Source organism: Stegastes partitus, unplaced genomic scaffold (assembly GCF_000690725.1).
Source record: "Stegastes partitus isolate 25-593 unplaced genomic scaffold, Stegastes_partitus-1.0.2 Scaffold1593, whole genome shotgun sequence".
NCBI lineage: Eukaryota > Metazoa > Chordata > Actinopteri > Pomacentridae > Stegastes > Stegastes partitus.
The window spans coordinates 103,458-119,390 of NW_007579324.1; the positions used below are offsets into that span (position 1 = coordinate 103,458).

Genomic DNA, 15,933 nt, shown 5'->3' on the forward strand with positions numbered 1-15,933 from the left:
AAAAAAATAAATACAGACATTATGACAATATCCAAAATAGGATATCAGTGTAATGAGATTCAGCTCCAAAACACCTTACCTTGGCTACTCAGAAACAATGCAACAAAGCACAAGAGACAGGCTTGAATGCATTGCACTTTGTTTGGGGTCTTGTTTCAGCTTTAGGCTTTTCTTACTGACTTGTAAAATGATGTCTAAGAGATGGTGATAAAAGAAGAAGAAGAAGAAAAAAAACAAGATGAGACAGTTTGATTTGGATGTAGACACAAGGGCCAAACTGCATTCCTTTGATTGTTATGTGAATATTTTTCTTTTTTTAGTTGTATGTGAGTTTCTAACATGTTTCTGTCCACTGAGAAATACAGTTTACTCTTTACTATTATTGGGTTCCTATCTGAGACACCCACCAAAAAAAAAAAAAAAAAATACAATCAGGTTTTCCTGCTTTCTTTATTTGTCATCACCATCTCACCCCCCCTACTGAATGTAGCCTCTGGAATATGGCCGCTCTATGTAGTATCCCAGACCTGTTTCATGTAGCCTTTAAATTCAGCAGTAGCCACTCCGACTTCAGTGCGCACACCTTTAAATCAAGTTGGCTGAAGTCGCACCTATCCACGTAGGACATTTTGAAGTGAATGTGTAGATGCTTTTTTTTTTTTTAATGGCAGTGCAGAACGCGCTCTGCTAATTGGCATGCTTTTCTGTCTGCGACAAAGAGAGGCCCAGCTTATGGCGAGCCAGATCACAACAAACCCAAAGCCCGTGAATGATGTCAGCCTCCTCACAAGCACAGCAAAGGGCGCATTCATTCAGAGGATTGTAGAAACTATGTGATGGGTGATTGTAAAAAAAAAAAAAAATGTACAAAAAAAAAAGTGCGCCTACATGAGTGTGGATACATATGGTAGATGTTTAGCCATGTGAATTACGCACCACTCTGCAGCCATGAAGCCCCAAACTCACCCAACTCACCATGGGCCTTATTTCTGAGGTTGGAACGACAATTCAAACTTAGATTCTCAGCCTGTAAACTGGCTATTTTTTTTAAAGCTTTGACACAAGCTGGTGTGTGAGCAGGCTTGCAGTTTAAAAAAAGAAAAAAAAAAAAAGAGAAAAAACAGAGGGGGTTGAGAGGTGGTGGTGGGGGAGTAGCTGTGTTGCAAGAGCGAAGCTTTCAACCTTTAATCCGCATGTCAAAAGCATAGGCTGCACGGCATAGGAAGAAGAGGAATAGCCCTGCGCCCAAAGCTGCGCGGCTTTGCCCCCCTGACGCACCAGCCTATTCTCACGCAGCGCTCACAATGCTCGGCTGAGGGACGGAGATGGTGGTAATGGCCTGTTGGGAGGGCCTTTCCACCGTTAAGACAAATAGCTCTCTGACAGTGACGCTATCAATGTAAACAATTGCATCGTGCTGCAGCAGCTAGAGACTGTATGCTCTCTCTCTCTCTCTCTCTCTCTCTCTCTCTCTCCCACCTTCCTCCTCTCCCCCACCTCCCCCTGCCCTCCTCACTCACTCATTTACTTCGCTTTTTTGATACAATACTTGAGGTCAGGTTTTTTGACATTGAATTTGAAGTCACTGGTTGTTTATATGAAACTGAATATTTATTTTTGTGAATTTTATGGGGTTTCTTGTATATTGATTTTTTATTTTTTTTTGGTTGTGAACATACATAGAAAAACTGCACTCGAAATGGAAACTTGAACGGTGGATTTCTGAAGCACTTTCCCTTTCTTTTTTTTTTTTCTTAATTATGAAGCATTCATTAAACGGGACTGAGTGTAATTATCAGGCTGTTTCTCTTTCTTTTGAGTTGTTGTTTTGGTGGTGGGGGGGATGTGATGTGTTAAACATGGAAATCTGGGAGGGTTGTAAAGTGATTATACAACTTATTTATGAGTAGTTCCATTTTCTTTTCTTTTTTTTTATATTCTGTACTCACTTTGCAAACGCTGCTGCTTTTCATCTTTGATGCAGGAAATCTTGTTCTGCTTTGTCATAAAATGTCCTCAGCCTTTCAATTTGCTCTAATAGGAGTAATTTCAGAAATGTTAAAGCCATATCTAGTCTTCAATTAAATACAGATAAGTGGTTTGTCCTGAGGCAAAGAGGTTTTGAAAGGAAATAGATCCCAAATACATCTGCACTAGTGCTTATCCACATTGTAGGCAGTTTAACAATAGAACTAATGATGACTGAGGGCAAATATCCTTCAAAGAAGGTCAAATGTTGTGTCTTCAGTTTGGTTAAACTCTTCCAGTAGCGAGGGATTCCCTTCCCAGTGTGTCTGAGGGGTGTGGGAAGGAAGAAGTGGTAGGCCTCCGGAGCCTGCAATAATAACAAGAGGCAAACCGCAGACATTTACGCATGCAGCATTTCCAACCGCTGCACATGAGGTGATGCAAACCTACTGGGTTTAATATACGAGGCAGCGAGAACCCACAATAAACTGGCCAAAACAACGCTCCTGCAGGGACATTTAAACCCCTAGAAAAACTCCAAAAAGACAAACGGTATTGTATAGTGCATGTATTTGCATAACGCCTGTGAGCAGGGATGACCACGGTGCGTAAAACGTCAATATTCCCTTCCATAAACAACTATCAATCCTGCAGGAAAGCAACTACATAGGATAGAAAATCCACAATATACTGGTTCCATATGCAATAAAACAAACAGTTTACAACCACGCAGGTACCGATGGGAAGAGAAACACAGGAAAACTGCTAAAGCCCCCCTAAAGGCGATTCGAAATTACAGAATAGTGTGTGCAGCGCAGGACCAAGCAACTCTTCTAAGAAGCTTTGACCAGACTTGCCCTTCGCTCAGTCTGCCATGTTTGACGCGATGTTTCCCTGATTAATGAGACTCTGCGGTATAAGGTCCAGGCCAAAGCCCCGAGGTTGATAAGGGGAGCCGGGGGCTGGCAGGTTGTCTGGCCCCGGCTTGGCGGCTGCTGCTGCTGCTGCTGCTGCTGGAGCCTGCAGGGGCCATAGCAGAAGCAGAGACAAGCCATTATGCTGCTGCTGGCGTTTCAGGGTTAAATTCCTGTGCGGATTGGGAACCAGCAGACTGTAACTTCTATAGAATAACAATAGAAGGAATACATAAAAAAAAAGAACAAAACAAGACTCAACACAAGAATAATAATTTTTTACCAAAAAAAAAAAAAAGACAAAGTTTTCCAAAGAGCTGAGCTTATTGCGCTCAAATGTGTAATTCGTCACTGACTGCCCGTTTGGGAAACCAAGTTATTGTTAATGCTGACAGACACATGCCGCGTTAGGGTCAGCACTTTGCATTGATCTTTGAGACAATTAAATACACGGAGGCCGATAAAAGCTGTCAGGACGTTTTTATGCGTAATCTCTCAACTGTAAAGTATTTGCCTGTCACTCTTCTCTTTACGCAAGGTCACTCACGAGCTCATAATATTTGGGTGTGAAATATTAATAAACAAAACAAATGTTTTGACTTTGTTTAGTAGCAACTTGTGGATTGTATTTATTTATTTATGGGGGGGGGGGGGCGTTAACAATTTCTCTGTTTGTTTTGTTGTTTATTTTGTTTGTTTCCCCCCAGTGCACTGCTGTCTCTTTCTTTCTGTCTTCCTGTAAATGAATTTGTAAAACGTATTTGTGTGGGAGTAGGAGAGACTCGGGGAGCATGAAGAGCCCCCCAGAAACGGCTCTGCATGATAAAACAGCCCTGCCAGAGCTCCAAACCTATAGATTGCCAGCACACTTGCAGCCAGCTGCTGCTGCAGGACATTGACCTGCTGCACATGTAAGAAGGAAATAAGATCTCACACTTAAAGGTGAAATACTCCCATATTTATCTTTGAAAAGGAGACAAATCAAGCAAAAAAATAAAAAAAAAACGTAACATATAAACATTATATCTGCCCTTTTCGCTATTGCTGTAAATAGAGTGATTGCTGTCAGCTCACACACTGCGTGCACAGTGTGTTACAGAGAGTGTAAAAACACTACAAGACGCCTAAAAGCGTCATCCATGAGGTTATCATGGTGCAGTCTGTGCGCTCTGGTTTGAGCTCCTGATAACATTGAAGCTCTTTGCTGCGACCTATTCGTCGTATCTGTGCGTAAAAGCCGAAGTGAACACATAAGGAAACCAGCTACATACACTTCTTTTGTATGTTACTTATAATTGACGTTTACTCCTTCAATTGTAGTGAAACGCCACGTTTGAATGCTGTGTCCCCCACGTGAGTCTGACCTCACAGAGAGCAGATCTTCCGTTTTAGGCGTAAAACAAAGTTTCCTCATCCAAAATAAAAATCTTGTAATCTAATGGCTCCACTATGAGATAAAAAAAAGAAGGTACCTCTGTGTGGCTCAAGAGCTTTGTCCTTTTTTATTCACACAAACCAGATTTGAGCAACAGCGTGGATTAAATAAACAGCAACAATTATTTGCAACCCCCCTATATGTTTCCTCTTTTACTCGTTAAAAGGCATTAACACGTAAGGAGAATCGTCATTTAATATATAAAGGCAGCAGAGCTACCGAGAGCTTTGTGCCACAGGATTTCTTTTTACAACCCTAATTTCAGAAGGTTTAAACTCTAATCTTTACGCAAAAGACCCACGATCTACGAACAATATAAATTGGACGTTTTTGTAAATAACAAATGTGCGTAAAAGTTCCAAACCTCCATGAACTAAAACTAAGTAGCGCAAAGGTCACGGGCTTTTATACTTTTCACGTAGCACCTAATAGTAAGACAGAGACGTGAGGGAGGTTTAGTCTGCTTCAACTTCCAACTCGGAGTTTGGAAAGCCGAAGCCACTGTGCGCCGCAGTTACTGATATTCCCCTTCATTAACCTTCCCCACTGTTTATTCATTTCCATCACCGCGATCGTGGCTTCGCACGAAGGAGGAAACCGCGGGGCAACAGCGCTGCCTGTGCCGGGGTTTTACCCAGCATCCCACTGCACAGAGCCGGGGTCAGAGGGAGGGACGGCGGCCTGTGTGGAGAGCAGATGGGAAGAGCGCTAGAGCTGCTGCAACAACTTGGAAAAAAGAATTTTAAAAAATCACAATTCAAACGCTATTTGATGTGTTTTTAAAAGTACCGAAAAAAGATACCGACATTTACCTACTGGAATTTAAACAACTGGAAATGATTTTAGCATGTGTACCACTCATACGGTGTCTGACATGAAGGCATTCAGCTTTTAAACAAATACACAAATAAAAACGCTTCCTTATAACTCAAAGCTCTATGAAAAATAAATGCAGGTAATAATATCAAACATTATAATTTTTCTTATTGTTGTTGTTATTATTGGTTTAGAATGATCACCAAATGAGAGAACACCTCTCGTCTGAAGTGATTCGTTCTTTGTATATCTTGTAGCCTGCGTGCGTAAATTAAATTTAATTGCTCTTGAGTTAATAACTGACCTCAAAGCGTTGGAAACACGTTTAGGAAAGACACAGGGAGCCCAAAGAGCTGAGGTCTGGTGGATTTCCCTGGCCACAGGGACCGGGAGGAGGGGGAGGAGGAGGAGGAGGAGGAGGAGAGGAGGAGGAGGAAGGGGAAAACCAGCGCCAGAGGGCTTCTGCTCCGTCATGGAGCTCAACTCCATTTGTAAAGGCTTTTCTGGGGACAGGAGAGAGCCAGATGTAGCCTAAGGTTGAATGGAGCACGGGGACCGGCGCAACTTTTAACGTACAATTCAATCAGTTATCAACAAGACTGGGTTCAATGACTTGTGCTGGCGTCGAGTACAGCCACGAGGAGAGCTGTGGTTGTTCAGAGGAGCAGATTAGGACGTTGTTTAGGTCAACATGGTTACAACTGTGCCGTTCCTAAATACTAAATACTAAAAAATATTTGTCTTTTTCTCTGTTGGTCTATATGATTTCTAGACTTTGTCTCATATTAGAATTTAAAATTATAACAATAATAATAATTCATTAACTTTATAAGCCTATGCCAAACACATTTCTTGTATTCATTAAGTGTTTTAAGGCCCAATGCTGATGAGTTTGTGGACATAATTTTACTAGAAATTAATAAAAACTTTTTTTTTTTTTAAATCACAGTTGCACTTTTGCTAAAAACTGCACCACCCAAAGTTTAGTTTTCAGATTTTGTCAAAAAATCAGGGAAGTGTGAAAGAGAAAATGTTGTGGGCAGTTGAAAATAAGAATGTAGGTTAAAACATGCAGCCTCACTAAAACCATGTCAGCTGTATGAACATTAAATAACTCTATGAATGTTGTTGTTTTTAAATAGTGACCCATATTTTAGGTATCACACTCAATTCAGTTCCTGTTGTTCACTGTTAAAACGTGGCTACTCCCATTATATGAATGGTTGAGCACGTCTCTAATGTGAACATGTTTCTATAATCATCCCCAACATATTTTGTATTGTTATTATTATTGTTGGTTTTTTTTTTGTTCTAAGTTTATGTAAAATTCTTTCCTTAAGATATATTTTTCTCATTACATAAACACTAAAATGTTGAATCCTCCCAGGTTTATAAGAAGATTTTGTTTTTTAACAAGCTGACCCAGTCATAACATCAAGTCTACATATTACACATCAAATTTCTGGATAGTTTTGCAGTAAATAGCAACAACATGCACGCTGTCCTCAAGGCAACAGAGCTGTTCTGGACATAAAACTACATTTAAAGCCTCAGTGCAGTTGATTAAAATGTTCCACGGTCTGAAAACTAATATCTGGACACTGGCTCCCTTTATAGCATGACAGGTCAGTTGAGAACATTACACACTATAGAGGGATTTGAACATGGCCACAAGCTGCCATGACCTTTGACCCCTCATACCAGGGAGTTAGGACAGGGAGCCAGGGCTCAGTGGCTTAGATAAAAGCCACCAACGTACACAAACACACACTCTAATTCGACCAAACCACTGGTGCAAAATTAGCTGAATTTCTTCTGATGGCATTCCTGCATTCAGGCCGCAGCTTGTTGATTATTGATCAGCGTGTCAGCGCCGTTGCCCCCTTGACTAAGTCGACAGATATTCTCACCTACAGGAGGCTATTTGTCAAGCATCAGACAGATGAAAAACACAGCTTTGCTGCAGGGCACCGAGGCAGGAGACACGATGTGTCAAAAGCAGATTTGAGTGGATGAGCTTCTTTTTTTCTTCTCCTCCTCTTCAAGTGAAGTTTCTTAAATTGGGCGGGTGGGAAATATAATAGGACACGTTTTTTGGGGTTGTCTGGGCTTTTGCCAGATAAGGTTTCAAGCAGCATTTTTTTTTCAGCCACTTCTTTACATTTGGGTATTCAGGATGTGGGACAAAGGGGAAAGCTGGAAGTTCAAGATTCACTGTAGCCATCCGGTAGTTTAGGCCTGATTTAACAGGGGAGTCAGAAGGTGTAGTCAAAATGGAAAAAATAGTAGAATGCATCTTTATTTTAAAAAACTAATGAGGTGTATCTGCGGGATTAAGATGTTATCTGTATGCTACATCCTTGAACAAAGCTCCTGTGATAGAGTTAAATGATCCTGCTTTTATTTCTTCTGTTCTCATCCATATTTGTTTTAAGACATATAAAGAGATGTTTTAAGTGGTGAATATTTTTTTTACAGCATTCTGCTTAATTTTCACTGCTGAGTGATTTAAACTAACTTTGTGGAGTTTTTAAAATATCAACAGACCATTACTTTATTATAAAAGATCAGTTTTTATTTGTTCTCAGGTGCCATGTTTCTGTTTGGCTCCTCATATTAGGAAATCTTGCCCAAACTAATTTTCTGAATGTTGTTCCCCCTCCACTCCACCTCCTCCATTCCTTCTTGTCAAGCACATGGAACTGCCCCTGGTGATCCAGCTCTGATAAGATCTGCATGTTACACTCGATCCACGTTAATAATTCGGCCTGATTGAGGCTTGTTTGCAGTGTAATCTGAGCCTGCAGAGATCCTTCTTCGTCTCTCTCCCTCGGGGGCGACAACAGAGCGAGAGCGCAGTCAAGTAGCTTTTAAATAAGGATGTTTAACTTCTATGTTTAAGCACAGTGGTGGCACAAATGAGGCAACGTTACAAGCGTCAGGTTTGAACAAAGCGTTGGGATCTAATAAACCTGTGCAGATTTATTAAACCATCACTGCTCTGTTTTTCTACCTGATTGCTTAATCCTCTTCTTTACTTAATTACACACCCATTACTGAATCCTTTCAATCCTGCATTATCTATATATTTGCTGCAGACTCTTGACCTCTCTCAGACATATATGTAGAAATATAAGAACTGCGAATGTTTTTTTTTTTAGTCAAAACTTCAATTTTCCCCCCTCGCTCCAAGGCCTCCTTTATATATTCGAGGCTGAGGAGCGTGTAAATGAATTGATGAATGCATGCAGCAGAGGACCAGATGCAGAGAGTTTGGGGGCACACCACAGACCAGTGGCCAATTTGGTGCTGCAGACTAAAGTCCCTTTAACGAGCTATGCGCACAAAGAGAAGAATCAGGTTCTGCTGCTGGAAAGGATCATCAGAGGAACAGATTTTTTTTTGAGGCTTTGTCCTCTTAACGCAGCTGATTGGATGATTATTAACTAAAGCATGCGCGTCCTCCATTTAATAATGCGCGAAAAATATGTCACACGGCCATTTATTAGTGTGAAAACGCAGGACCTGGTGAGGTGATATATATGTATATATCAAGGTTTATTAACACATAGTCACGTGTTATTCTTCCAGTCAGCAAAGTTGCTGCATATATATTTCATATTTTGTTATTTGTAGTTACAGGATAGTTGAAATTAAAACGACAGCTTCAAATACAAATGTCAGCAGACTCCAAAAATATGCCAGAATAGAACACAATATAATAGAATTACCTGTAAGAGCTTGGAATGAGATTTCTGTGACACAAATACAGGCTGAAGCACAATCATTTCCCACAATTCTTCCTTCAAACAAACCAAAATGTAGCCACATCATATATTTGCAGCATTTAAAATTCTATTTTTTATCAAGAATTGAGTCTCCTCTTGCGGAAATTCCCAGCCAGTGTGTGTCTATCTAGTTTCATTTATGTTTTGGCATCAAGACGCTGCGTTTTCATCCATTTCTTTCTTTCATTTTTAATTTTTAATTTTTGGTACAGTTTTCTTTAAATATGCCAGCGCTGGTAATTAAACAAAATGGATTTCTACTTGTAGCATAAATCGTGGCTCATATTTAGAAAGTTTCACTCAAAGTGCCTTTAAGCGGTTCTAATAAACACAAATAACAATAAGAGGTCACACATCTGTACACAGCTTTACAGAGAATATATTTTTTCATAAAGTTGGCCTTGGGTATCTGCTGTTTTGCAGGTTTCAGTGCGTCCTGCGTTTATTTCTGACTCAGAAAATATTTTAGAAAACGTTTATCAAAGCAGTGCCTGCACAAGGCCAGCTTTTTAAAAACGACAATCTAGTAAAGAAAAAACATATTGTAACTGCAACATAGCGGCTCATTTGTTAACTTTGTTGAGGTAGATGGAGTCTTGTGACATCAGGCCTTTATATCCGGATGATTAATGTTCTGAAATATGTGACTCGATTTGAAGAAAGTTGAACCAAAGGTAGAGCTGCTAAGGGTTAAAATTGCTCCAAAAATCTAAAATAATTTGCTTAGAAAAGAGAAAAACGTCGTAGTCGAGACAGCCAAGCGCACACTGTCAGGTTTAGGCTACATTTGGACGAAAAAAAATTAAAAAATAAATAAATCTTAATAGCTTTTTACTTAAATGAAGTGAGGTGACTAAAAGAAGAGGCTCAACTCTGACCTCCACTTGTCCATCATACAGCATAAATTCATTTTTTATATATTCTCCTCAAAAGAAAAATACATTTCTCTGACACCTCCAGAAGTAGTTTGGTTTATTCTGTGGTTTCATTTGGTTTCATGATAAACACGATAAATTATGCAAATAAAAAAAGGTGAGGGAGCGGAATTTATGGGTTGTTTTTGCTCCAAGGGTTTACATCACTGTGTCAAAAATCCCTGAGACAATATTTATTTTCAATACCGCTCCACCTCAAACGACTTCCCAGTCTCCCGGAGTGAACCGGGCTATTTTCTCCAGCGGACTCCGTGTCCTCGGCAGGGGCGCACAGTCTGCAGGCGCTTACATAACGCTTCCCCTGTTTATTAGGACTCTCCGTTACGCAGCGCCATACCGCTGATCTGGCAGCTTCTTTGTAAAGATTTCGTTGACTTGATCATTTGTTAATTGTGTCCTCGCGTGCACGCGCCGAAAACACAGCACGCGCTTAACGAATGGCGGAGTTTGTTCGTGGCTTCGTGGGCCTAAAGTGGCTTTTACGCACCGTCGCGACAACCGCGCCTCGGGCTGATGTTTAGGGTTTGATTACAAAATGCGTCTCAAAGTGTGATCCGGGGAGCTCCAGGGGTCCACGGAGGGGCTCCAAGGGGTTCCTCCGCGTGTGCTGTGTGTAATGTGTTTTCAATATAAAATAACTCACATGGAATGATCCGTATTTTACATGCAGGCTTCACATATAAGTACCACCTCCACAACTGTTACTGACGTTTACAGGTGATTCACTTTTAAATCGACAGTAAAAAGCTCACCATTTAGATTTTTTTTGAGAATCAAATAGGATTGCTTTGAGTTTCTGAGCTCACATGTGCCCCTACTTGGTGTTTCTGTGGCGTGGAAGCGTTTGAGAATCCCTGAGAGGAGAGACGAAACGAAATTGGCAAAATATGCGCGTATTCTGTATAAAAAATGAACAGGGAAAATGTGTTTGATTCCCCCGCTGTGCCTCTCTCTGCTACAGTCAGCTTGGAGATATGGCGCGGTCTGACAGCGCCACCTGCTGCTCACAAGCAGGCGTGGAAACCTCTCTTAAAGGGGATGTCTGGAAAGCCGGAAGATGTTTTTAAGGTGGACCGGTGGAGTTAGCTGCACGTCATGGACGTGTTTTGTGCAAAGGGCTCACAGGGCAAGTTGGACTCGGATGGAAGACTCGCACCGGTCCCGGTGCGTTTTTGCCCCTGTCAGCCTCACAACCCTGCGAAAATAAACGCACTGAGGGGAATTTTAGTGTCCTGCTGAAGCTGACATGCTTAACCTTCCTAAACCAAGAGAAAAATAGAACACTGCTGGCGAGATTTTTAATTCCGTTTCCAGTTTAAAATGACTCTTTTGAAGATTTTCTTTGAATTGCGCAAATGATCGTCGGCCTTGACCCGAGCAGAGAGGACGACCTAACACAAAACTCCACACAGTTCAAACTCACCTGTGGGATGAAACTCCCCGTTCCCGTTTTCTTCTTTAGAAAAACGATTTCAGTCTCAAAATAAAATAAAATCCCCAATAAGATGAATCATTTTTCTATCCTTAAATCTTATTTCATGTTAAACATTGTTGATATAATGGCGAGTACACGTCAGGCAGAGGCTCCAAAGCTGCTTGTTCAGAATATAATTTGGCACCAGATTCCAACGGACACAATAAAACATACACGTGATCACGTCTGGATTCTTCTGAAGACTCCACATTTTTGTTTTTGATGACAGAGAAGGAACGTGTCTCTTCTGTGCGCCAACCGGGCTTCAAATGAGCTGCTGGGTAACAACAGATCCAGATCAATAATGCGAGTTGCTTCGTGGCTTGAAGCAGCTTACAAAGCAGCGTAGAAATAAATAATTCATCTCCTACTTGTGGTATAGTTCATAAACCTACCTGATGCGTATCCGGGTCACCTGAGGCCAGTTCGGTTTAACTTAGTGAGAAACAGTAATTTTGTTCTTTGGATTTAAAGTGTTCACAAAATAACGCCTCCTCTTCTTCTCTGTGCAGATTTTCTGTGTTTTGTTGAACGATTTTCTGCCTCATTAGGCCACTTTTTTTTTTTTTTTTGCAGTGTCTGTGACAAAAGGACCAGTTCAGGACGAAGGAAGGGCCTTTGGTTTATTTTAAATGGAAACCTCAAAGAAGACCCAACTCCGGTGCTGACCTTTGTAATCAGGTTGTTCATGAGACGGAGAGCAACAGACACGAGTCACTGCATTAGAATCTGATACTCATTTTGAAGAGGCGGTTTTATGGGCTATTTATAGAGCGGCTGCACGTTTATTTAAATCCTCAAACATCATGACTTCATACAGAAAATATTAGGACAGACGATCACTCTCACCAGCGTCACATTAAATGCAGGAATAAAGTGACACAGCACGAAAATAAGTCCCTGAAACTAAAGTTTCTGTTCATTTTCACCACCATGAAGGTCACACACGCAGCGTTACTTTTTTAATATTGCACTATTTTATATTCACAGGCCCTTCATCTTTTTAGTTTGACCCCCGACAAGCACCTTCCTCCTCCTTCACGCAGCTTCTGGCTCCATCATTTGCATACAGTTCCCCTCTTTGTTCCCAAACACCTTGTACGCACAGAGCGTCTGGTGTCACTGCTTTTATGTTCCACTCCTTGTCTCTCCTCCGTCTCAATCGCTCGTGTCTTCCTAAAGTGCCTTTGCTGAAGCTGCGGCCTTTTTTTTTTTTTCTCGGTGGAAGGAAACCTCTCCGAGCAGGAGGACATGTTCGCTGCTTTCGTCTGCATCGCACTGCTTTTTCACCGCTGGTCCGCTGCGGCCTCCTCTCCAGGTCAGCAGAGTTCACCGTGGCTGATCGGCTGCGTCAACGCCAGCTACTCCTCTTCCCTCAGATTTTATGCACCCAAGGGTGCCCGTGACCTTGACCCGGTAACCTGCTCTGTGCGCTGCCTGGATGAGGGGTAAGTTTGGGGGGAGTAGAAGAGCAGAGGGGGTTTCAGTTAAAGCTGTAGTTTGGATTTTTTTTTTTTTTGCGTAAATTACGCATAAAATTACTTCCTATAATTTTTTCTTTAAAAATAAAAAAATATTGGGAAAACGTGGTTTATGAGAGGTGACACCGCTACTAAAAACAATAGTTTAGTTTGAGTCGTTTTATATAATATGCAAAACTGTGCTTTGAATAAATTCTTCAAACACACGTGGCGTAGATGTGCAGCTGTGATGAGTCGCCATTGAGAAATATTTAAATTAATTTTCAAAAAGAAATAAAAACATGGCATGGTCGTCTTGTCATCTCATTTGTAGTCTAAAACATTAACATAAAATGTGTACTTTTGTCTCAAACAGAAAGATAGGATGACTTTTGCTTTACTTGTGTTTTTTAAAATGTGCTTTTTTATTAATATTATTGTTGCACCACATTTCATTGATCATATTTGTTTATCTGACCACCCAGGCTCCTTCTAAAACATCACAAGAGGTGTAAACACATGCTTTTGTATGTGTGTGTGTGTAGTTGGGCACTTGTGGCACTCAGTATTTTAAACACTATTGTGTTACTTTTCACTGTTTGTTGTTGAAGGTACCAGGTTGCAGCATTGTCTGCAGAGACTTGTTACTGTGGCAACCAGCTCCACGGTTTGGTGGTCAATGAGTGTTTGGACACATCATCCAATGAAGGGACAAAAGACGTGAAAGGAGGCCGTGAAAGACAAAGGTGAGACAGACTGCTGCCTTTTGATGATGGCATCTCTAAATCTGTCTCGTTCTCTGATCCACCAAAAGTCAATGGAAATAATAAAAGTTTAAAGGAGCATCATTTATTTACGTGTTTGACCTGAGCTGGATGAGTCAGAATTTTTCTTTTCTTTTCTTTTCTTTTCTTTTCTTTTCTTTTCTTTTCTTTTCTTTTCTTTTCTTTTTCTTTTCCCAGTGCCTTGTACCTGCTGCCTCTCGGAAATGAACAGGAGGGAACTGTGGCACTCTACAGAACTGAAGGACCATTTCTGCACAACATGAGTGTGTCTGCGTCTCCGGAGAGAGTGAAGGATGGAGAGGCTTTTGTCGTGGAAGTGTCTGGAAACCTGGCCGGACGCCCCAGTCAGCCCACAGGTCAGCTGCTGCTGTATTTTGTGTTGTTCTTGGAAATAGAAGCCCATCGGCTGCACAGATGTTACCTCCTGTGTTATAGCTTTTTGCTTGAAGGTGTTTGCTGTGAGAAAATGTTTTCTGCTGGACCTTTTAGTTAAAATGCATTATTTCACAGTTGACATTGTCCATTTCTTCCTCAACATGCATTTGTAATTTACTTTTAGTCTACAGTATATTTTCTGGGATTTTACATAAAGTAAATCTTGAAGCTGTGTATTTAATAACATTAATCATCATGTATTATTTGTTGTTTAAAATGATTATCTTATTCTTATATTTTTATAACAAGACTCTATCCATGCATGGCAGTGCTCCAACTGTACATAGAATATTTTTGGAGTCAGTTTTTATTTTTAATTTAGTTTTAAATACTCAATCTTTTTACAAAAATATACATAGTTGGAAAAAAATGGGAGAGAAATGCAAATTAATTTCATGTTAGGATTAAACTAGAAACACATCAAGTTGTGTTTTGTCATTGAAAACACATTCTCATTGTTGTCTCATAACAACTTCACATGGACAGAGTAAAGCCATTAAAAATATGCATTTAATCTTTATATAAATATTTAATTAAGTGAAATATGATAGAGCACAAAATAAAGGATTTAGATATTGTGCAAAAATATGGAATATTTTTTCAAGAAGAATGTTTTTCTTATGTTGTGCTGAAAATCATTCAATTTAGAATGTAATTGTTATTGAATTTTAATATGAAGGAAGGTGTCCACGCAGAGAAAATGAATCTCTTGATATCCAATTCATACTGACATACATTTTTGTTTAGCAATGTATATTTCTGTGAACAGTCCTCTTGAGTTTTTCTGTGATTTCCAGGGATTCTGGGACTTGGAGGACAGGATCTCTCTTATGTCTCTGTGGAGCTCCTGGAGACGACCTCTAAAGGTCAAAGTTCAGCCCGTGTCAGCGTGTTGGATGATGGTTCCTTTACTGCGTCATTTGATTGGATTTTTAAAAATCCAGGCAAATATGAGATTCGTAAGTTCACAAGAGCAAACTTATGTTCTTTCCTGGAACTCCATTCTGCTCTACACAATGTCGTGTGTCTTATTTTTGCCTGTTCCTCTTTCATTCTTTGTTTCAGGCGTCTGTGCCTCCAACCCCCTCTCCACGCTCTCCTCCTCCCTCCACTTGTCCGTCTCGCGGTCCTCTCCAGGCAGCTTAATGATGTCTTTGCTTCACGGCCCCCCGGGCGTCCCCTCCTGCATCCCCTCTGCACTCTCAGACCCTGATGGTGAGACTGTGGAGGCAGCGTACCAGGGAGACGCCGTCACACTGCATGTGAGGGAAGGTCTGGCTGCAGGAAACACGGAGGGTGAAGGGACAGTTTGTCTTTGCGAATCAGACTGTCTGAACAGCTCTGTGGTAAGTTTGGCTGAGAAATGGTGTTACAGTTTGATGCGAAGATTTTCAGCATGTAAGACTGAAGTTCTGCCTTTTTTAATGAATGAGCCTGTAGTTTGTTATTTACCAGCGTATGATGGATTTTCCCATCAGCCATAAATCAACAGTAGCTTATAATCGAGAATAAATGAACCAACTTTGGCATGTCAGAGGTTTTTAATTACAAAGTGAAATAGTTGTTTAAGTATTTCTAACAGTGAATTAATTCAAATGTCAGCATGTCAAAAAAAATTACAACAAAAATGAATCAAATTGTCTATTTGATAGCAGGATATAGGATGAGAGTGTATAAGGTAAGCAACTGAATTCAAGATTTCTGATAAAATATATACATGAGGAACACACCATTAGTCTGTGAAAATTAATTTTATTTTGATGATGCCAAATATCTTATTACAGACTAGATCTGACAAATCAGGTCATTTTATGTTACAACTGATGACTTTGGTCGTCCAGCAGAATCAGAAAGTACAAATAACAAGTGATAATTGACAAATGTTAATTAAAAAAAACACAGCTTTAATTCAGGTTTTACCAC

The 15,933-nt window shown here is 40.4% G+C and overlaps 1 protein-coding gene across 1 annotated transcript in view; it reads left to right on the forward strand.

Moving 5' to 3' along the window:
* The first annotated feature begins 13,834 nt into the window (after positions 1-13,834).
* Positions 13,835-15,933, forward strand: part of pkd1l1 (polycystin 1 like 1, transient receptor potential channel interacting) — a 28,472-nt gene continuing 26,373 nt past the window's right edge. The window contains exons 1-3 of the mRNA XM_008300811.1: positions 13,835-13,931; positions 14,808-14,969; positions 15,076-15,272. Coding sequence (XP_008299033.1) covers positions 13,835-13,931; positions 14,808-14,969; positions 15,076-15,272 — 456 coding nt within the window. The remainder of the gene's footprint in view (positions 13,932-14,807; positions 14,970-15,075; positions 15,273-15,933) is intronic.